The sequence below is a fragment of the Oryzias latipes genome, chromosome 24 (assembly GCF_002234675.1).
Source record: "Oryzias latipes chromosome 24, ASM223467v1".
Taxonomy (NCBI): Eukaryota; Metazoa; Chordata; class Actinopteri; order Beloniformes; family Adrianichthyidae; genus Oryzias; species Oryzias latipes.
Window position 1 is genome coordinate 11,058,454 of NC_019882.2, and position 23,088 is coordinate 11,081,541.

Here is a 23,088-nt window from a genome sequence, read left to right on the forward strand (position 1 = left end):
TCCCTCTCGTTTGCTTCCTCCATACGCTCTTCCCAGGGCACCGTGGATTCCAGCATGATCAGGGGCCTCATTTATAAACGTTGCGTACGCACAAAAGAAGGCGTACGCCACTCTCTATGCAATAGTTGAGATTTATAAAAAGCAAACTTGACGGGAAAATGTGTGGTCCTTCACGCAAGCTCTGACCCAGGCGTACGCACAAAAACAGGTGAAATGAGAAACGGCGACGCCGTCGGCAGATGGAAGAAACACGTGAAAGTGACAATGAGAATACTGCCTCTCATAAAAACATGAAAACTTCACAAAGCAAGTCTTACAATTAACAGCCTACACGAACACCCGTTTGATCGATCAGCAGTGAAACAAAAAAAAAAAAATCAAACGAAAATTACAACAGAAATTCAAATGAACACTTATTTGCAAAAGGAAAAGTGAAATATGTTCTGCAATATTGGCATGTTGTGCAATTCATCCTCATAAATAATGTAGTTAACAGAACGAAATAATGTACAAAACTGATATTCTCGTCAATGTGTCCGTCTGGCGGAGCAGATACAGGTGCAATTAAACAGACAGATGGATAGATAGGGAGAGATGCATTAGTTGTCCACTGGGGAAAGTTGTTTTCATAGTAAAACATGTCTTCATAAGCTACAGAATTATGGTATTCATGCATATGCCTTTAGTTTGTTTTAATTTTGATAAAACAATGTATGGCGTATGTCTCAACCATTCAGAAAGCAACAAGAAATTACATTTGCGCTGAACAATTTCCCATTTCCACCTAGATTATTACCGACATCTGTAGCTGGTCAGATGTAATTAAATGGATGGAAATAAAATGCCCCATCACAATGCGTAATGACGCACAATGGCTGATCTTGCGCTCTTAGAAGATGTGGCAGATGGAAGAATTTGGAGTGAACGCATCTTTAGACAGCAAGAAGACTTGCTGGCAAACGAGGACGAGTGGCTTATGAGCCGGTTCCGACTTCCTCGAGCCGTCCTGTTGGACCTCTACGGGCTTTTGGGGGTGTGTCACCCGGTGCATCTGGCGCGTCGTATCCCCCTGCGCCTCTGTCACCACTCCACTTAAAAGGGTTTCCCCAATTATTGCCGCCAGTCTCTCATCAAGAGGGGTCAGCTCCGGTCCCCCCCCCCCCCATGGCAGACACACTCTGGCGATGCAGCGCCAGACATTTTTTTGCCTCGACTTTGATGTCCGACCATTTCTTTTTTATTTCGGCCACGGTCCGAGGTTGTGAGGCTACAGCATTTACGGCGTCTGCCACCGTTTGCCACTCACGTGCCTTTTTGGCATTAGTAATGCCCACACTGTGCCCTCCAAACAACACTTTTCTCCTCTTTTCCACCTCGCCAATGATAACTTTTACTTCACATTGAGTGAAGTTACGTTTTTTTTCATTTCCTCTCGGTGTGTGCCATGATTTCGCAATCAATGAATATTCATTTGTGGGTGTTTCACGGACTATTTATGGGCAACTATGGGCGTGTCATGAAGCCGCAAAAGCTGTGCTGCATTCAGAATTGGTTGTGATTTATTAAGGGAAAGATGAATAGGATGTGCGTGCGCACGGTTTTATAAATCCGAATATTTCTGTGCGTACGCACGTCCTATGTTTCATCCGTACGCCACTTCTGACGCAAATCCTACGCAAAGTTTTATAAATGAGGCCCCAGGTGCTTTGAAATCTCAGAGATTAATATCATGTCTGGGCGGAGATTTGTACTAGCAATGTGCTGACAGAAACAAATTGAAGAGCATTTCATAGTTTGTTGGACAAAAAATTTGTTCAAATCAAAATTCTTCAAGAAAACAAATTTGGTTGTATTTTAAAATATTTGGAAAATATTTTAAACACAGGGTTGCTCGGATGGCTACAGCTGCATTATATTCCTTCACAACAGCCATGGCATTCTGGAATAAAATTGGTTAATCAACTGAAATTCAACCTACCTTTGAATCAAACAATGTCCCAAAAATTAGAATGAAAAGACCCTGCAAAGATTTAAAGATGTCTGCATTAAAAGACAAAAAAGTTTAAAAGTCTGTAAAAATTTGTGTCTTGTGTCTTAATGATTGTAAATACCTGCAGTGAGTTAAAGAATGCAAAGGCTAAGTGGATTTCTTTTCTTCTTGGTGAAACCATGGTTCCAATCCCCAGGGCCCAAGTCAGTCCAAATAAAGGTGTCAGGATGGCCAGACATCTTAGAATAACTACAAAGCTGTTCTTCTCATTCGGCTGGATGGTGTTTGCTGAAGTTCTTCTCATCATTTTGCATAAAACCACAATTACAACTATAATGTTGATCACAACTATAACCAAGGCTGGAATGACCAATGACAGAAGGGCTTTAGACTCAGTCCAGTTAAGCCAGCAAATGTAATTTTTCCTGAAGTATGTTTGACTTGGTGCTGTAGCAGCAACAGTGGTAACAGCAATAATCAGGGGGCAACCATAGCCTATAACAAAGCCCATAGCTATCATGGTGGACTTTTTCATGTGGGATAAAACCATCAGTGTCCTGTAGAGGAGCAGAAGGCCTGATACGAGCATCCAGAAGAACAGAGCAAGGTAGAAGAAGTGCATAAAAAATGTCACTGCACTGCACTGTCCAATCAGAACTTTAAAGTCTCCATCTTTGTTATCAAGGGCCTTCTGTGAGTAAGAGGCTGCAATGATGAAACAAATGTCTGCGATCAACAGAGACAGGGCTGTGTTAACAATAGAGATGTGACGCATCAAGGCAGTGCTGTTTTTGGTGACAGCTTTCCATACATATCCCTCAATGATGAGACATATGACGAGGCTTGCCAGAGATATTCCAACTCCAATGTAGGTGATTATGTCCAGGATGTCTCTTTTATCTTCAGGGATGCTTGTTGCCATGAGAATCGAGAAGGATGTAAGGTGGGTGCAGTTGCAGGTTACTGTGTCATTAATTCTAGAAACAAACTTGCAACCTTCATCATCCCAGGCACCAGTGTTATTTACTAGTTTAAAATTCCAGAAGACACACTGGAATGATCTGTTCAGAGGCAAGGTTTCATTGATCTTTTTGAACTTAAGGGTGACATTTCTAATAATTTTATCTATTTTAACAAGGAAAACCGAGTTGGTACCAGGAGACCCATCCGCAGGATTGCTGGTGTTATTGAGGAGGCTGCTGTTGGATGATGAGTTTCGTGGGGGTATAACATTATTAAAAGTGGACAGAAGAATGGTGGTGATGTTTGCACTGAGGCTGTTGTTGAAAGGAATTTCAATGGAAACAGTAGAGTTTAGATCTTTTGCAAAACTTGAACTAAATTCGGTTCTAACCATCGTGATAAGTGGGGTGCTGATTTCAAATGAGTCATTTAGTCTATTTGAAAGGGACTCTAGTGAACCCAGCAGTTGTGAACTGGCATTCTGACTCATGTTGGAATTAAGAAAAGACCAGGATGGTTTTGCATCATTTCCAATAAGGACATCAACAGTTTGCAGGACATTCTGTGAAAGAGACATAGTTACATTAACACATCTTAAGCGGATCACTCAATAAAACATAGGAATTAAATAAACCACCACTGCGTTTTGGGACCAATTTGTCAACTTAAAAAAAAAAAGTTATAAAAATCCACCCATCCATCCAATTTATCAATCATCCATAACTAGTTTTCTTTCTTCATCCTTCCAACATATATGCCTCTTTCCATCAATCTATTTATCATCTTTACCTCTTTCAATCATCTTCCATCCATCATCAATTGCTCTATCAATCATCCATTCATTCATTTTGCCATTATCATACATGTGGAAATTCCTCATAGTCATCCCTTTAATTCATCATCAAAACTAGCTCTCCTAATGGATTCAAACTCTTCGCAAATTGAGCCTGAAACACAGTGATGCCTTATCATATCCATGTAGTGTATTTTTACTGTAACTTCATGAACAATGTTTCATACCTCCATCACATCTTTACTGACGACACCTGAAACATTTGCAATGGTAGTTAAAATGTTGACAATGGTGTTTATAGTTCCGGATGACTTAGCAATTTCCCCTTTGTTATTCAGGACAGCATCTTTTAGGTTTTGAGAAAATGTTTCCACATTTGTTGAAACCAAACCCTGAAACAAGAGAACCGAATAAAATAAATAAAGTCAGAACATATCAAACTCAACAAAAGCTCGCTTTTGTGAAGCCACAACTGCCGGGGGTGAGCCAAAGTCTCCCTGTTCCGCTTCGAATCTAATTCCTTTATTTGCAGACAAAAAGATCCATTAATGTCTTCATTTTCCTTGTCTGAGCTGCTATCTGGCTCAAAACTGTACAGCATGATAGCTCCAATATTTCTTGCTGGTTTTTTTTGCTACCCTAACGTTAGCTTGGGGTTGTGAGGAGCTGTAACCTAATGGGAGAAGCAAAGGCATGCTGGGATATCAATGTAAGGTTACTTCTGCACCAACAGACCCTCCCACAACCCAGAGGAGAATTTCTAATGAACTCCTCCTGCCCTGCAGAAAATATGTCTTAAAAAACGACAGTCTTATTGATTTTTAAAGACTGCTTGGAATGATTTTAAAATGCACTTTAAGTGGGACTATTATTTTCTATTAAGAAAGAAATGGTTTTGTAATAAACTGTTTTTTATTTTTCCCTTTTTCACTCGAGGAATTTATATGACTTACACTGTATCATCTTTAATACTTTTTCTTCCAATCATTATAAGATTTTAAGTATCATTAAAAATATAAAAAAATATAATGATGTGTCTATCAGTGGGCTTTAAAATCAATGTTTTTTTACGTACCTGTGACTCGATAGATAATAGTTTGATCTGGGTAAGAATGCATGTGTCCTCTATTGTTTTCCATGTGTTTCCTTTGCATTCTGCTGTTTTGTGTCCCTCCTGACCTGCTGGACACTTAACTTCTGCAATGTTGCCTTCTTGTCCTTGTCCATATAGGCTATTGTCACATGCAGCAGCTTTAAAGTGTAGATATTAAATTAGCCATTTTCACAAAAAGTAAATATGTACTATACTTCAACGTAACATTTATTATTTTACTTACTTCCTATGAAAAGCGTTAGTGTTGTTGTCTTGTCATAACCAGAGGTCTCATTAACTTTACATGTGATTTTTATTGGCGTTGAGCTGCAGCTTTGTATTGTATATGTGTACTGGATGCAGTTGCCTATAGGAGGATCTAAAAAAGAGGTTATACAAAGTTGAAAACTGTTTTCTTTTGTTTTTTTTCATATTTTTTTTTCATAATCCTAAACTAGTTACCTGTTTCTAGATTGATTTCATTTTCAGAAAAGCTAAGTGTGTAGCCAGACTGAACACAGCACTGGATATCTTCTTTTCCTCCCACCAGGCAAGGCACGTTTCTTTGCCCGTCCATTTCCACCACAGGAGCTTGTTTTATACTATCAGCTGATATTGTGATATTTTGGCTAAAAATATAGTTGGTTCCATTCAGAGTACAATCGTATTTCCCTGTGATATAAAAACATAGATTACTTGCATTATAAACAATCTACTTTTTATCTACATACATCTGTGTACAAATAATCCTTACCAGCATCATTAGGAATAACTTGATCAACTTCAAAAACTGATTGCTGTTCGGTGGTCGTAATTTTATACCTTAATGATGAAATAATAGATTCATTAAATTTCCAGACAGCATCAGAAACCTCTCCTACATCAACTTCTGATGAGTTACATGTCAACTTCATGGGTTTATAAATTATTAAAGGACTATGATCAATTTTAAGAGCCTCCGAACCTGTGAATGAAAGAAAATAAGTTATTACTGGGACCATTTTCCTCATTTTAATAAAACAAAAAGTATATTTGATGTACTGTAATACTGTGGAACTCCGAGGACTGGTCCAATGGATCTCAAGGCCAAGTTGAGGTTTTTGTTTGCGTCTACAATCTGATTTTCAGAACCATTTAATACCTGAACAGCAAAGTCTACAATCACACTTCCCTGCCTGTAGAAACAAAAGGAAAAAGGAACAAAGAAAAAAAAGAAAACTTTAGTTGTAGTATGTAAAATGTTTCATTTCTCCATTTATTTTTTGGTAATACTAAATTTCATACCGAAATCCCGTCACAGAGACACTCCTGAACCCCGGAATATTAGAATAATGTGTATTTAACTGTTTAAAGTAAACAATGAACAACATTAAGAACATTTTAAATGACTTAAAATGCAGAACTAATGTTCTCACACCTGTGTACTTACATTTGATACGACACTACTTTCCATGTCTTTATATTCAGAAGTTGACTTATTTTTATATTCTGGTAGGAAGTTGATGCCCAGTCTGACAGACAGTGTTAATTGAATTACTGTTGAAGAAAAACAGGAGAAGTTTAAACTTTGTTTAAAAGTTGTCAAATATAAAGATAATTATTGCCAAAAGCTAAATGTCAGAAAACCTTTTTGTGCAAGACATGCATGACAGGAGTGAACCTGATTTATAAATTGCTCTAAAAAGGATGTTTAGATTTAAAAATGTTAAAAACCCATTATTGTAATTGGCTATCTCTAAATGTGTTTCTTTTTTATTCTTTTGCTATCTCTAATTTTTTTTAGAGAGAATCTCTAAATACGTGTTTAAGAATATACATCAGAAATGTATTTTTTCTAAATCTTCAGATTTGCATAAAACATTTATGTATTTTAAATGATTACTCAATCCTGTTAAAATAATTCTTCTATACAAACATCTTCATGTGGTTTCCTAAAGGATTTAGTTATTTCTCGACAAAAAAAGAAATATTATGACCACAACAATATCCACAAGTTCACCTATCCACTGTTTTTTTTAGTCTTTTTCCCATCCATTCATTTTCTAAACATGACTGGTTCTGAACAGAGTCATGAGGATGCTGGAGCCTATCCAGCTACTGAAGGGCAAAGGCGGGAAACACCCTGAACAGTTCGCTAGTCCTTTCAAGGTAGAGCCCTGCGCGGGACTATTTTCTTCATCCCGCTCCCGCCCGCGCCCGCTGAATTTCTGACCAATCCCGCCCGCTCCCGCAAGGTATGCGTTACACTCCCGCCCGCTCCCGCAATATGTATGTCCACTCCTGCCCGCAACCGCAAAACTCATAGAATTAAGTCCCGCACAGTAATAGAGATGCATTTAATTTTGTATCGTCTCCCATCCCGCAGGAAAAAACACGTATTTTGTTTTGATGATATTAAAGAGATTCGTGTCCCTCCTCCAGCCTCATATTTTCATGCATTCCTCTTTTTTGAAATTTGCAACTTAATTATTAAATATATTTTTACAAATCATGTTCGGTTAAAAGTGTGCGTGTGTCCGCGCGCAGACAGACGGCCTGAAGCGCGCTGAACCAGCCGGTAAAGATGCAGGTCAAAGTCATTTGAATTTATGGAGGAAAAAAACATTAATGGTTCAACAGAGCTGAAAATCTATGAATTAATTTTTTCCTCACAGAAAAATACTTTTAGCTTCAGCATTTTCCAGTTTTGCTGATTCGCAGATCTGAGAACCATGCGTGACTCACGATGAACCTCGTTTGAGGTTCTTTTCTGCTTCATCCATTGACATCATGTCCCTGCCAGGTCACCTGCTCCATCCTTATCCGCGCAGTGTTGCCGGATAGATTGACAGCTCTTTCATCCTTGTGCTGCGCTAGAGCGCCCTGACTATCGTGTTAACCTATGATGACCGTATTTTGCGCTCTCTGTGTAGAATACACTGGGAGCGCGGGGAAAAACAACTGTCAGCTACAGAGGATATGAACAGGTGAACAGGTAGAGAGGAAAAGCAGGTATGGAGGCGGAAGAGGGGCTTTGGCTTCAAACTCTGTCAGAGAGATGGAAACACGGGCGTCAGATTCCGACGCAGCTTTCACTGCGGGAGTTGAAGCAGACTTTCGCTGGGATGATTTTATAAACCCAAACATGGAAACATGATTACCAAGTAGAACTCTTCCAAATTATAAACCTGATCTCTCCACATTCTTGGTGTCTATCATGCATTTATGCACACATTGCTCCATGCAGCGATCAGACCAGAACCACGGGACCGCGGTATCAGGCTTTAAAGAACGCACTAAGAGGCGGGGCGGGGCGTTGTACACCCTCAACAACAGGTTAGAATACAGAGGCCATTGGGCGTCTCTACCTGGTGCCTTCACGGAGCTTCAGTACATAAGAATCCAACGGCCGCACAGCCTAACGTAGTCCGCTATTATATATTCATGAGATATTCATGGCAGCACTGATCCCGCGGGTTTTTTTTTTTCGCCGCCCGCTCCCGCCTGCAGCACAATTGAAACCGCCCAATCCCGCGAGATTTGGGTTGGGTCCCGCGGGACCCGGCGGGACCCAATCCCAATGCAGCCATCTATTTCAAGGGCCAAACACACCACTACCCTGGAGCCTTATTTATTTTATTTAATAGACAGTAAAGCCAGGAATGACCCATTCCACATGGATATTTAGGACTGAGTGACCCCTCCCCTCCATGCCCAGGAAGTACCTGCTCCCTCCAAAAGGTCAAAATCCCTTTTATTGAGAAATAAACAGCTTGTACTACCTTATTTTAATGACTATAAGGCGCACTTAAAAGTCATACATTTTTTCCGCCAGCAGGGGGCGCCCTAGGAGCCGGTGCGCCAAATGTGTAGTTGTGGGTCATAGAAGAAGATGGTGTGAGGAAGGGGGCAGTGTTGCCAGATTGGGCGGTTTTCCGCCCAATTGGGCAGTTTTGGTTCTAAATTTGCGGGTAAAAACGGCTTTGGGTGGGTATGCATAATTTGGGCGGTTTTAGGGTCTGTTCGGCGGGTTTTTCCCCCTCATGAATATATAATAGCGGACTACGTTAGGCTGGGTGGCTGTTGAAGTCTTATGTTCTGAAGCTCTGTGAACGCACCAGGTAGAGACGCTTAATGGGTTCTGTCATCTAACCTGTTGTTGGGGGTTTGCCGCACCGCCCCTCCTCTCAGAAGTTGCGTTCTTTAACCCTTGTGCTATCCTAGGTACTTCAACATTGGGAGTTGGGTCATCTAGACCCACTAGACAGTGCTCTGAACATTTTTCTTCAATGATTTGTGATCTTCACTGGTGTCCATGGATTACATGAAATCTTTCCACCTTAATCCACCTTTGGTAGGGAGAACACATCAATGTAAGGGTGGGGTCATCTAAGATAGCACCTACCCGCCAATTTTAACCGCACCTTAGACATTTAGGGGCCCCTTGGTGGGGAGGGTGAGGGGACGTCACTGTGAGTAATCAGGAGGCGTCCCCTTAGTGCCCTACCCGCCAATTTTAACTGCACCCCCCTTAGTACACACACCCCTCCCCCCTCAATATATACATCCCAACATAAACACACACACATGCACACACACACCCTCTCAAACACACATACACGCACACACATTTTGCAAGGAAGGTGGGACCTAGGACCATCTGTCCCCTGCCTCTTCCCTGGTGGGGGGTACGGGCCCCTATGCAACGGCGGCCGTGTCCCCGGGGTGCCGGCTCCCTGGGCCCGGCGGTGCTCTCTCCGCGCGGTGGGGGGGTTCACATTACATCTGAGCCGGGGGTGTTGGTGTCCCTGGGGGGTGGGTTCTGGTCCTTGCTCCTGAGCGCTGGGCCCCGCCAAATTTCCAACTGTGGCCGAGCCTGGTCGGGCCATATTTACAACACCCCTTGTGGGCCCTTTTTTTTTCCCCGGGGTTCCCCCCTCCTGGGCGGGGGCGGCGGGCCCCTGCCTTGCTCCTCCCTGGACCAACCTGGACCAACTCCTGGGTGGTGGTGGGGTGCTCGTCTGGGGCTGTGGGCGTCCTTCTCCGGTGGGGCCCTGCGTTGGGTTCTCCCGGCGCGGCGGGGGGGCTGTTCTCCTGGTTGGGCTGGGGCGGCCCTCTCTTTCCCTCAGTGCCTCCCTGCTCTCTGGCTCTGGGGGCCTTGCGGCGGTCCTGCTGGCCCTGGCCTGGGTGTCGGGCTTGGTCGCCCGGGCAGCGGTTGTTCCCTGCCGGTTTCCGTGTGGCGTTGGGGGGATTCCGGCTGCCGCTGCTGCTGCGGTGGGGGTCTTGGGGTGGGGATGGCTGGGCACTCTCCCTCCTTCTTTTCACGTTCCACCATCCATTTTAGAAGAACATAAACACTCACCTGAGCACAGGTGTTAGCTCACCTTTGCACTAACAGTTTGCATGACTGAATGGCTGAAATATTTCACACTAGTTGGTTTTAAGGCATAAGTATGCGTGTGAACACTATCTGTTTTGTGTACATGTCGACAGGTGGACATTTTTGCAGCTAGCAGGTGTTTATAACACTTGAGTGTGTGTGTGGACAAGCTCCGCCCTTTTTGTACTACATTTGAACCTTACCATAATGATTAACAGCCAGTAAACTTGTTGCTTTATGCTGCTTCATGGTCTTATCCCCCCTCCCCTCCTATTATCACCCTCCTATCCCCCCTCTCTCTTACGTCCCTCTCTCTTCTTCCCCTCTTTCCTTTTCCGTCCGGTCCAACACCAAAGATTTTCAAACATGTTTGAAATTAATAAAGTTTGGCCTCAATTACAAAAGGGGTTTATTTAGACATACCTTTGGTTTGTCTGAAGATTAATAACCCCTCTTGTTAAAGTAAAATATGTCCAACACAAGAGGCCCTCAGCTCTCATCTGTCTGCCCAGCTGTTGGACAGGACAAGTTAAAAAAAAAAATAAAAAAATAAGATAGCACAAGGGTTAAAGCTGACACCGCGGTCGCGTGTGGGCGGAGCTACGAGCTAACGTTATGGTGTGATCGCTGCATGTCTGTGTGTATCGATGCATGGTAGACACGGAGATTGGGAGAGATCATGTTTATTATTTTGAAGAGTTCTACTTGGTAATCATGTTTCCATGTTTGAGTTCATAAAATCATCCCAGAGAAAGTCTCTGCTTCAACTCCCGCAGTGAAAGCTGGGTCTAAATCTGACGCCCGTGTTTCCATCTCTCTGACAGTTTAAAGCCAAAGCCCCTCCCCCACCTGTGTACCTGCTTTTCCTCTCTACCTGTTCACCTGTTCACATCCTCTGTAGCTCAGAGTTGTTTACCCCCGCGCTCCTCCAGTGTGTCCAACACAGAGAGCGCTAAATACGGTCATCATAGCAGCAGGTTGACACGGGAGTAGTCGGGGCGCTTTGGCGCAAGCGCAGCACAAGGATGGAAGAGGTTTTACATAGGTTATAGCGGGTTAAGAAAATGAATGGAAGAAGGCCGGTCCGCTGAAGAAGTATTCAATACTGTACTCCTTTTATTAATAGTCTGAACTATCTTTGATTTTGAGAAATCTTTTATTTTGAAAAATCACCGCATCGGGAACTTAATCAGTCCAGTAGGGGAAAAAAATCTACAAAAGCTGTATATTGTTGTTTCTCCCAATCACAGACAGACAGATAGATATGATTGAGCTTTTAGACTGGACAGATAGCTGTGAAAAAGCCAGTCGAGTAATACCCCCTTCCTACATCTGCGATTTGTGAATGTGTAATTCATTTGACTTGATCTTATTTTTTGCCCCCCCCCCCGTGTATGTGTATGTGCTGAAAGCAGCAGCGTTTTTTAGCGCATATAGAAAGGAAGACAGTAGACGTGGGCACACACGGCGCACCTCTGAGTGTGTGTCTTTAGCGCTTGTGTAGGATAAGGAGGAAGAGAGACAAGAGCGTGCAAGTAAGTGACCATTCAGTTTGTGTTATTTGGTTAGGTAGAACAGTAACAAAAAATGTTTCCTCTAAAAAACAGACACTGGCCTTTTTATTAACTCAATCTAGAAGCGCTGAGGGCGTGCTCGCGCCTTAAAACCAGGTGCACCTCTTGTATGTGTCAAAGACGGAAAAATCCCCCATAACTGAGACCGTGCCCTACGATCCGGTGCGGCCTATGGTCGTGAGAATAGGTATATTTGTCAGACTAAACATTCTTGCTCTATCTTTTGTTTTGTTTTTTACAATCAGAGCAAGTTATAAACTAACCAATCCAATGCCTCTGTGGAAGGGGCGTGGCCTTCCAACAAGCTCACTCCTGACCGTCAACAATGGTTACCATAGAAATTACCAAACTATTTTCTGTAATGCAATAACGAAGTTTGGTGAAGTGTTAAATATTCATAAATCTTTTTTTCTCAAGTATACTATAAAATAATTTTGCTACCCTAATTATAACACAAAAACATTAGATAACATAACATACCATCTTCAGACTTGATGGTGGAGCTGATGGACGTAGCTGTACCAACCGGACTAGTTGGTAAAGAGCTGACAGTGCTGGTGCTTGGGGTTGTGTTGAGAATAGCCTTAGTAGTTGGAGTACTAATAGATGCAAGAGCTAACTCTTTTGGACTTGCTGTTGTATTTGTGCTTTTGCTTGTTGTGGAAATTGTTGTAGGAACAGGCTCTGTTTTTCTTTCAGCAGTAGTAGGGATGATTGTTGAAAACTCTGGTGTCTGGGTCTCAGTTGTAGAAGAAAAAACTGTAGTGACTTCTGGAGTTTCTGTTTTAATTGTAGAAGGACTATTTGTTGTAGTTGCTGTAGTCAGCGTTTCAGCAGTAGTAAGGATGATTGTTGAAAACTCTGGTTTCTGGGTCTCAGTTGTAGTAGAAAAAACTGTAGTGATTTCTGGCGTTTGTGTTTTATTTGTAGAAGGACTATTTATTGAAACTGTTGTCAGTTTTTTAACAGTAGTAGGGATAAATGTAGAAAACTCTGGATTCTCGGTATCCCTTGTACTAAAGTAAACTGGAATGATATTTGGAGTTTGTGTTTTAATTGTAGAAGGACTATTTGTTGTAGTTGCTGTAGTCAGCGTTTCCACAGTGGTATGGATGAATGTTGAAAACTCTGGAGTCTGGGTCTCAGTTGTAGTAAAAGGGACTGTAGTGATTTCTACAGTTTCTGTTTTAATTGTAGAAGGACTATTTGTTGTAGTTGCTGTAGTCAGTGTTTCCACAGTGGTATGGATGAATGTTGAAAACTCTGGAGTCTGGGTCTCAGTTGTAGTAAAAGGGAGTGTAGTGATTTCTGAGGTTTCTGTTTTAATTGTAAAAGGACTATTTGTTGTAGTTGCTGTAGTCAGTGTTTCAGCAGTAGTAGAGATGATTGTTGAAAACTCTGGAGTCTGGGTCTCAGTTGTTGTAGAAAAAACGGTAGTGATTTCTGGAGTTTCTGTTTTAATGGTCGAAGGACTATTTGTTGTAGTTGCTGTAGTCAGTGTTTCAGCAGTAGTAGAGATGATTGTTGAAAACTCTGGTGTCTGGGTCTTAGTTATGGTAGAAAAAACGGTAGTGATTTCTGAGGTTTGTGCCTTAATTGTAGAAGGACTATTTGTTGTAGTTGCTGTAGTCAGTGTTTCAGCAGTAGTAGAGATGATTGTTGAAAACTCTGGTGTCTGGGTCTCAGTTATGGTAGAAAAAACGGTAGTGATTTCTGGAGTTTCTGTTTTATTTGTAGAAGGACTATTTATTGAAACTGTTGTCAGTTTTTCAACAGTAGAAGGGATAAATGTAGAAAACTCTGGATTCTCGGTATCCCTTGTACTAAAGAAAACTGAAATGATATTTGGAGTTTGTGTTTTATTTGTAGGACTATTATTTGAGACTTTTTTCAGTGTTTCAGTAGTAGTAGGAATGATTTTTGGAGTTTGTGTTTCTATTTTGTAAGTACTATTTGTTGAAATGTTTCCAGTTTTTGAGAGGACTACAGGTATTTCTGTGGGTAATGCTTCATTTGTGTAAGGTATATATGTACTAGATGGTGCAGTAACAGTAAGATTAACTTCAGTGTGTGTTGTAATGTGTGTTGAAGAAGCTGCATCTGAAAAACACAGATTAACATGAGTTAATTTGTCTGGAAATGGGAAAAAAAGAGATAAACTTGTAAAATATTGCTATCTATATTGGTATAGCCCAACAGATATTCTATTTGAAAAATGTATATTATTTATGTGCAATAAAAACAAAATTGGACATGTCAACTTTATTAATGAATGTAAAAAGGAAGTTTGGAGTCTTTTACCCATTAATGCCAAACTTGTTGGTAAATGTGTTGTAGGAAGACAATCAGTGAAATCTGAAAAGTAATAAGAACAGGAATAGAGTTTGTCTTGATTCAACTCTGAGTTTGTCCTCAGAAAGACAGAACTGTTTCAAACTTCTTACTGTGTTGATCCAGAGACTGGCAGAAGTTTTGTTCAGTCATTCTCACAGGCTATAATACTTACTATTGAGCTCTGATTGACAGAACTGTCCATCTGTGGGAAGAGTTTTAATGCATCCACATTTGTCTCCGTCATTGCATTTCCCGTAGATGGCGCACTTGTCACACGGCCACAGGTAGTTACGCTCACATCTGCACTCATAGCCATCATTGCTGGGAGAACAAACTGCACATAATTAGAGAAAACATTTTTTAATGTTGCAGTTCTTTTTTGTATTATGACTAAAGTTTCAGACTTTAAGAAATTAAAATGTTTCCTCTTGCCTGTGGTAATGTCAGCGTCTATGATTTTCTCATTGGAGTGGATTTGAAGAGGCAAAGTGAGGTTTCCAAAAGTGCTTCTTAACTGTGTTAGGTTATTTAGGTTGAGCTTAATTTCCAAACGGTATTCATAAACTGGAACTGTTAAAAAGTAGATTAAACACAAGATTAAGCTCAGGCTTAACTCCTTAATAAGTTAATTTATAGATCAACATGCTAAAAGATGCCAAAAAAGGAAAGTATGGATACATTTAAATTATGACAAAAAAACTATATATATTTTTTTCAAGTAATAAGCTTAAACTTTAAACTGAAACTAATTTTAAGTTTAAATGACACCTTCACCTATGTGTTACATTTATATACCAAATAAATCTACCAAAACATGTACCCGTAGTTTTATTATGCACTTTGAAATTCTTGTTTGACTTGTTTGGCAACAAAGAAATGCAAAACAGCTTCAAATCTGCCTCACATCATCTCAAACCAGGAAGTGGTTTGGTGTCTATCCCCATCAGGATAGACACAAACCATGATTCTGCTTTACAGTCAGGAGTTTCTGCTCTATTACATCTGTCATATCCACCTGAAATTTTCAAAAAGGGCCTGCAAGCAATGTCAAACTTCCTGAGCTCAGTTACACCCCACACAAGCAGTTCTGTCAGCTTTTCCCACAGTTCTTTGCTGCTGCAGAATGATACCAAATTCTCTATCAAAATAATTGATCCAATTTTTCTGCAAAACCATTATCTACTTCTCCTTTACAGACCCACTAAAAACTGTGTTTTGGGTGTTTTTAATGTGTTCTTGTGACATTCCTGTCATGATGGAGCACATATATAAAGAAAGTTAAGCTTAAAACTGTGTTTCTGAGTATTTCTTTATTCAAATTGTTGTGAATCAACAATGCCTTTAGCAAAGGCTTGCAGCAGTGATGTAGGTTCTACAATCGGTGGGCCACAAGCTCTCTGCTTTGCTCCATTCTGATGCATCCAATGCAGACAAATATATCCTTTAAATTATTTCAAATCTGGTTTCTGGCTAAAAGCTGTGCAGCTGGATAGCTCTGATATTGCTCGCCTTTTTTGTTGCTCCACTGATGTAAGCTTGGGGTTGTGAGGAAGCTAGAGGGAGAGATGGATGATGGGTAGTATGGGTGGGCTTAGTCTGCGCCAACAGTCCCACCCAGAACTAAGAAGCAAATGTCTAATGTACAACTGACGCCCTGCAAAAAACGACACAGGTTTTTTAATTTAGTCTGAAAACTGCAGGGCGGAAATGCTGCTACGTAGTCCTGAGAAGCTGTGTACAATCACCAGGAGTTACCAACTATCACACAGCCCTCTGCTCTGCCGCTTTCACAAAGCTCCACTGCTTCTAGCATTTGTTTGTTAGCAGCCGGACAGACGGAGGTGGCACTGACGTCATCGCCCCGCCTCCACTCTGGAAATGCTAATTCGACTTGAATAATGAGACAGTGTTGGCAGGGTGGATGTGAAAATGCAAATGCAATCCCTTCTTTGCATTTCCCTTTTAATTATGACACAGAAGCGGTTTTTAAGTAGGAAATGAAAAAGCATTTTGAAGTATTTATTTTTCATTTAAATTTTTGAGTCATTTGATGCAGTTACATTTTGACAATGAAAAAGCATTTCTGTTAATCCATTTTAATTGTCAAATTAGACATTTCTAAATGAATTTTGCTACACATTTACCAGAGATGTTTTTGAAAATGAAACGTCAAATAATATTTTCATTATCGTTTTAATTAAGTGACAGAATAAGCTGTGTTAAAGACTAAAATGAAAAAGCATTTTGGCGAATTGCTTTTTCATTTTAATTTTGAGTCAAAAAAATGCAGCTTCATTTTGAAAATGAAAAAGCATTTCAAGTTATGACTTTTATTTTTAATTATGCTACAGAATCGCTTCCATACCAAACAGGAAGTACCTGCTGTCTCCAAAAGGTCAAAATCCCTTTTGTTGAGAAATAAAAAGCTTTTACTAAGTTATTATATTTGTCAGACAAAACACTCTTGCTCTATCTTTCGTTTTTTATTTTCCTTTAGAGCAAGTAATAAACTAACCAATCAGATGCCTCTGTGGAAGGGGTGTGGCCTTCCAACAAGCTCACTCCTGACCGTCAACAATGGTTACCATAGGAATTACCAAACTATTTTCTTTAATGCAATAACTAAGTTTGGTGTGGTGTTAAATGTTCATAAATATTTTTTTCTCAAGTATACTATAAAATAATTTTGCTACCCTAATTATAACACAAAAACATTAGATAACATAACATACCATCTTCAGACTTGATGGTGGAGCTGATGGACGTAGCTGTACCAACCGGACTAGTTGGTAAAGAGGTGACAGTGCTGGTGCTTGGGGTTGTGTTGAGAATAGCCTTAGTAGTTGGAGTACTAATAGATACAAGAGCTAACTCTTTTGGAGTTCTTTGTTGACTTTCTTCTGATGTTTTATTTGTAGAAGGACTATTTGTTGCAACTGTTTTCAGTGTTTCCACAGAGGTGGGGATGATTGTTGAAAACTCTGGAGTCTGGGTATCAGTTGTATTAGAAAAAACTGTAGTGATTTCTGGGGTTTGTGTTTTATTTGTAGAAAGACTATTTGTTGTGACTGTTGTCAGTTTTTCAGCAGTAGTAGAAATTGAAAACTCTGAAGTTTTTATTCTAATTGTTGAAGGACTATGTGTAGTAACTGTTGTAGTCGGTGTTTCAGCAGTACTAGGGATATTTGTTGAATCATGTGAAGTCTGGGTATCCATTGTAGTAGAAAGAACTAGAATGATATTTGGAGTTTGTGTTTTTATTTTGGAAGTACTATTAGTTGAACTGTTTCCAGTTTTTGAGAAGCCTACAGGCATTTCTGTGGGTAATGTTTCAATTATGTTAGGTATATCTGTACTAAATGGTGCAGTAACAATAGGATTAACTTCAGTGTGTGTTGTAATGTGTGTTGAAGAAGCTGCATCTGAAAAACACAGATTAACATGAGTTAATTTGTCTGGAAATGGGAAAAAAGAGATAAGCTTGTAAAAAATATTGCTATCTAGATTGGTATAGCCCAACAGATATTCTATTTGAAAAATGTATATTATTTATGTGCAATAAAAACAAAATTGGAAATGTCAACTTTATTAATGAATGTAAAAAGGAAGTTTGGAGTCTTTTACCCATTAACGCCAAACTTGTTGGTAAATGTGTTGTAGGAAGACAATCAGTGAAATCTGAAAAGTAATAAGAACAGGAATAGAGTTTGTCTTGATTCAACTCTGAGTTTGTCCTCAGAAAGACAGAACTGTTTCAAACTTCTTACTGTGTTGATCCAGAGACTGGCAGAAGTTTTGTTCAGTCATTCTCACAGGCTATAATACTTACTATTGAGCTCTGATTGACAGAACTGTCCATCTGTGGGAACAGTTTTAATGCATCCACATTTGTCTCCGTCATTGCATTTCCCGTAGATGGCGCACTTGTCACACGGCCACAGGTAGTTACGCTCACATCTGCACTCATAGCCATCATTGCTGGGAGAACAAACTGCACATAATTAGAGAAAACATTTTTTAATGTTGCAGTTCTTTTTTGTATTATGACTAAAGTTTCAGACTTTAAGAAATTAAAATGTTTCCTCTTGCCTGTGGTAATGTCAGCGTCTATGATTTTCTCATTGGAGTGGATTTGAAGAGGCAAAGTGAGGTTTCCAAAAGTGCTTCTTAACTGTGTTAGGTCATTTAGGATGAGCTTAATTTCCAAACGGTATTCATAAACTGGAACTGTTAAAAAGTACATTAAACACAAGATTAAGTTCAGGCTTTACTCCTGAATAAGTCAATTTATAGATCAACATGCTAAAAGATGCCAAAAAAAGAAAAGTATGGATACATTTCAATTTTGACCAAAATCTATATACCGTAATTCCCGGACTATAAGCTGCTACTTTTTTCCTGCGCTCACAGCCCTGCGGCTTATTCAATGACGCGGCTATTTTATGGATTTAGTTGGTGGCCGCCATGTACGGACTTTCGGACTGAGTGACTGGTTTGACTTTGTTATCTAACACCAAGCACAAGTCTTTTATTTTTCAACAAACTAAGCAGCCAAACAGCATGGATGTAACTTCAGGTCTTAGGCACTTCAGTCATGGTTCAAAAAACGAAACACACATGCCCGGCCGCATCCCATAATCCTTTGGTGCCATTAGACCCTGCGTGCACGTGATCGCCGCTACAATATGATGCAGCTTTCAAGTTAAAAGCAGCGTGAAAAAAATCCACCATCACCAACGGGATTGGAAAAGCCGGTCAGCTGCGTGACGGAGAGAACAGCGCATGTCGGAATAACATCAGCCTTTATTTTGTCGGGACACGACTGGAAACACAAATCCACGTGGTCGTTTTAACGGTTTCTGAGGACTGACCGGAATTTTGCATTGAAAAGCTCACAGCCTCCGTGTGAGCTGGAGACATGTTCTCCTGGCTGCTGCTCGTTCACATAGAGCTGCGGGGCCAATGGCAGTCTGAAGGCTCCCACACGTAACAACGCATCCGCCCCTCATTCACAAGACGTAAAGTCCGATTGCTCTGCACAGACACGATTTGCTCCTCCCTGTAGCCGCCCTGGCCAGAGGTGTCGGAGAAGATCGGAAGGGGAGCGCGCGGGGCGAGCGCGGAGCTCAGAGGCGTCCGCGGAACTTCTGACGCACGTGTGACGAGCCGGGCGTTGGCCCCGCCTTTAGCCCCTAAGACTCATGGGAAATGGGGGATCGTGGATGTAAATTTCCTCATCATAACTGAGGGATGTAATGTTGATTATATGGTTACTGTTTGTAATTTTATGTGTGATACCTAGATTGTCAATAAGTAAAAAAAACAAAAAAAGATAAAAATAAATAAATAAACCATAACCGAGGAACTTGTGAACAGAATAGAGGTCCATGCTTTTTGTCAGATGTGATCGTACTCACATGCATGAGCCTGAGGCAAAGTTGACTCCTCCCACAGTGTGGTATCAATCCTTACCTATGCTGGGAGTCAGGACGTGATTTGTCAGGTCTACCATGTTACTTAATACATGCGGCTTATACTACCACGCGGCTTATGTATGTTTAAAAGTAGTTAAAAATGTCAAAATGGGCGGGTGCAGCTTGTAATCGGGTGCGCTTTATAGTCTGGAATTTACGGTATTTTATTTTCAAGTAAGAAGCTCAAACTTTAAACTGAAACTAATTTTAAGTTTAAATGACACCTTCACCTATGTGTTACATTTATATACCAAATAAATATACCAAAGCATGTACCCGTAGTTTTATTGTGCACTTTGAAATTTTTGTTTGACTTGTTTGGCAACAAAGAAATGCAAAACAGCTTCAAATCTGCCTCACGTCATCTCAAACCAGGAAGTGGTTTGGTGTCTATCCCCATCAGGATAGACAACAAACCATGATTCTGCTTTACAGTCAGGAGTTTCTGCTCTATTACATCTGTCATATCCACCTGAGAATTTTCAATAAGAGCCTGCAAGCAATGTCAAAATTCCTGAGCTCAGTTACACCCCACACCAGCAGTTCTGTCAGCTTTTCCCACAGTTCTTTGCTGCTGCAGAATGATACCAAATTCTCTATCAAAAAAATTGATCCAATTTTTCTGCAAAACCATTATCTACTTCTCCTTTACAGACCCACTAAAAACTGTGTTTTGGGTGTTTTTAATGTGTTCTTGTGACATTCCTGTCATGATGGAGCACATATATAAAGAACGTTAAGCTTAAAACTGTGTTTCTGAGTATTTCTTTATTCAAATTGTTGTGAATCAACAATGCATTTAGAAAAGGCTTGCAGCAGTGATGTAGGTTCTACAATCGGTGGGCCACAAGCTCTCTGCTTTGCTCCATTCTGATGCATCCAATGCAGACAAATATATCCTTTAAATTATTTCAAATCTGGTTTCTGGCTAAAAGCTGTGCAGCTGGATAGCTCTGATATTGCTCGCCTTTTTTGTTGCTCCACTGATGTAAGCTTGGTGTTGTGAGGAAGCTAGAGGGAGAGATGGATGATGGGTAGTATGGGTGGGCTTAGTCTGCGCCAACAGTCCCACCCAGAACTAAGAAGCAAATGTCTAATGTACAACTGACGCCCTGCAAAAAACGACACAGGTTTTTTAATTTAGTCTGAAAACTGCAGGGCGGAAATGCTGCTACGTAGTCCTGAGAAGCTGTGTACAATCACCAGGAGTTACCAACTATCACACAGCCCTCTGCTCTGCCGCTTTCACAAAGCTCCACTGCTTCTAGCATTTGTTTGTTAGCAGCCGGACAGACGGAGGTGGCACTGACGTCATCGCCCCGCCTCCACTCTGGAAATGCTAATTCGACTTGAATAATGAGACAGTGTTGGCAGGGTGGATGTGAAAATGCAAATGCAATCCCTTCTTTGCATTTCCCTTTTAATTATGACACAGAAGCGGTTTTTAAGTAGGAAATGAAAAAGCATTTTGAAGTATTTATTTTTCATTTAAATTTTTGAGTCATTTGATGCAGTTACATTTTGACAATGAAAAAGCATTTCTGTTAATCCATTTTAATTGTCAAATTAGACATTTCTAAATGAATTTTGCTACACATTTACCAGAGATGTTTTTGAAAATGAAACGTCAAATAATATTTTCATTATCGTTTTAATTAAGTGACAGAATAAGCTGTGTTAAAGACTAAAATGAAAAAGCATTTTGGCGAATTGCTTTTTCATTTTAATTTTGAGTCAAAAAAATGCAGCTTCATTTTGAAAATGAAAAAGCATTTCAAGTTATGACTTTTATTTTTAATTATGCTACAGAATCGCTTCCATACCAAACAGGAAGTACCTGCTGTCTCCAAAAGGTCAAAATCCCTTTTGTTGAGAAATAAACAGCTTTTACTAAGTTATTATATTTGTCAGACAAAACACTCTTGCTCTATCTTTCGTTTTTTATTTTCCTTTAGAGCAAGTAATAAACTAACCAATCAGATGCCTCTGTGGAAGGGGTGTGGCCTTCCAACAAGCTCACTCCTGACCGTCAACAATGGTTACCATAGGAATTACCAAACTATTTTCTTTAATGCAATAACTAAGTTTGGTGTGGTGTTAAATGTTCATAAATATTTTTTCTCAAGTATACTATAAAATAATTTTGCTACCCTGAATTATAACACTAAAACATTAGATAACATAACATACCATCTTCAGACTTGATGGTGGAGCTGATGGACGTAGCTGTACCAACCGGACTAGTTGGTAAAGAGGTGACAGTGCTGGTGCTTGGGGTTGTGTTGAGAATAGCCTTAGTAGTTGGAGTACTAATAGATGCAAGAGCTAACTCTTTTGGAGTTCTTTGTTGACTTTCTTCTGATGTTTTATTTGTAGAAGGACTATTTGTTGCAACTGTTTTCAGTGTTTCCACAGAGGTGGGGATGATTGTGTAAAACTCTGGAGTCTGGGTATCAGTTGTATTAGAAAAAACTGTAGTGATTTCTGGGGTTTGTGTTTTATTTGTAGAAAGACTATTTGTTGTGACTGTTGTCAGTTTTTCAGCAGTAGTAGAAATTGAAAACTCTGAAGTTTTTATTCTAATTGTTGAAGGACTATGTGTAGTAACTGTTGTAGTCGGTGTTTCAGCAGTACTAGGGATATTTGTTGAATCATGTGAAGTCTGGGTATCCATTGTAGTAGAAAGAACTAGAATGATATTTGGAGTTTGTGTTTTTATTTTGGAAGTACTATTAGTTGAACTGTTTCCAGTTTTTGAGAAGCCTACAGGCATTTCTGTGGGTAATGTTTCAATTGTGTTAGGTATATCTGTACTAAATGGTGCAGTAACAATAGGATTAACTTCAGTGTGTGTTGTAATGTGTGTTGAAGAAGCTGCATCTGAAAAACACAGATTAACATGAGTTAATTTGTCTGGAAATGGGAAAAAAGAGATAAGCTTGTAAAAAATATTGCTATCTAGATTGGTATAGCCCAACAGATATTCTATTTGAAAAATGTATATTATTTATGTGCAATAAAAACAAAATTGGAAATGTCAACTTTATTAATGAATGTAAAAAGGAAGTTTGGAGTCTTTTACCCATTAATGCCAAACTTGTTGGTAAATGTGTTGTAGGAAGACAATCAGTGAAATCTGAAAAGTAATAAGAACAGGAATAGAGTTTGTCTTGATTCAACTCTGAGTTTGTCCTCAGAAAGACAGAACTGTTTCAAACTTCTTACTGTGTTGATCCAGAGACTGGCAGAAGTTTTGTTCAGTCATTCTCACAGGCTATAATACTTACTATTGAGCTCTGATTGACAGAACTGTCCATCTGTGGGAAGAGTTTTAATGCATCCACATTTGTCTCCGTCATTGCATTTCCCGTAGATGGCGCACTTGTCACACGGCCACAGGTAGTTACGCTCACATCTGCACTCATAGCCATCATTGCTGGGAGAACAAACTGCACATAATTAGAGAAAACATTTTTTAATTTTGCAGTTCTTTTTTGTATTATGACTA

At 40.0% G+C, this 23,088-nt stretch overlaps 1 protein-coding gene across 1 annotated transcript; it reads right to left on the reverse strand.

Moving 5' to 3' along the window:
- Nucleotides 1–2,045: 2,045 nt before the first annotated feature.
- LOC111947112 (adhesion G protein-coupled receptor F5-like) lies at nucleotides 2,046–19,618 on the reverse strand. The gene is made up of 7 exons (XM_023953289.1): nucleotides 19,579–19,618; nucleotides 18,196–18,333; nucleotides 17,936–18,097; nucleotides 14,539–14,676; nucleotides 14,279–14,440; nucleotides 3,974–3,999; nucleotides 2,046–3,515 (listed from the first exon to the last, which is right to left on the reverse strand). The coding sequence occupies exons 1-7, from the start codon at nucleotides 19,616–19,618 to the stop codon at nucleotides 2,046–2,048; spliced, it is 2,136 nt and encodes a 711-aa protein (XP_023809057.1).
- Nucleotides 19,619–23,088: the final 3,470 nt, after the last annotated feature.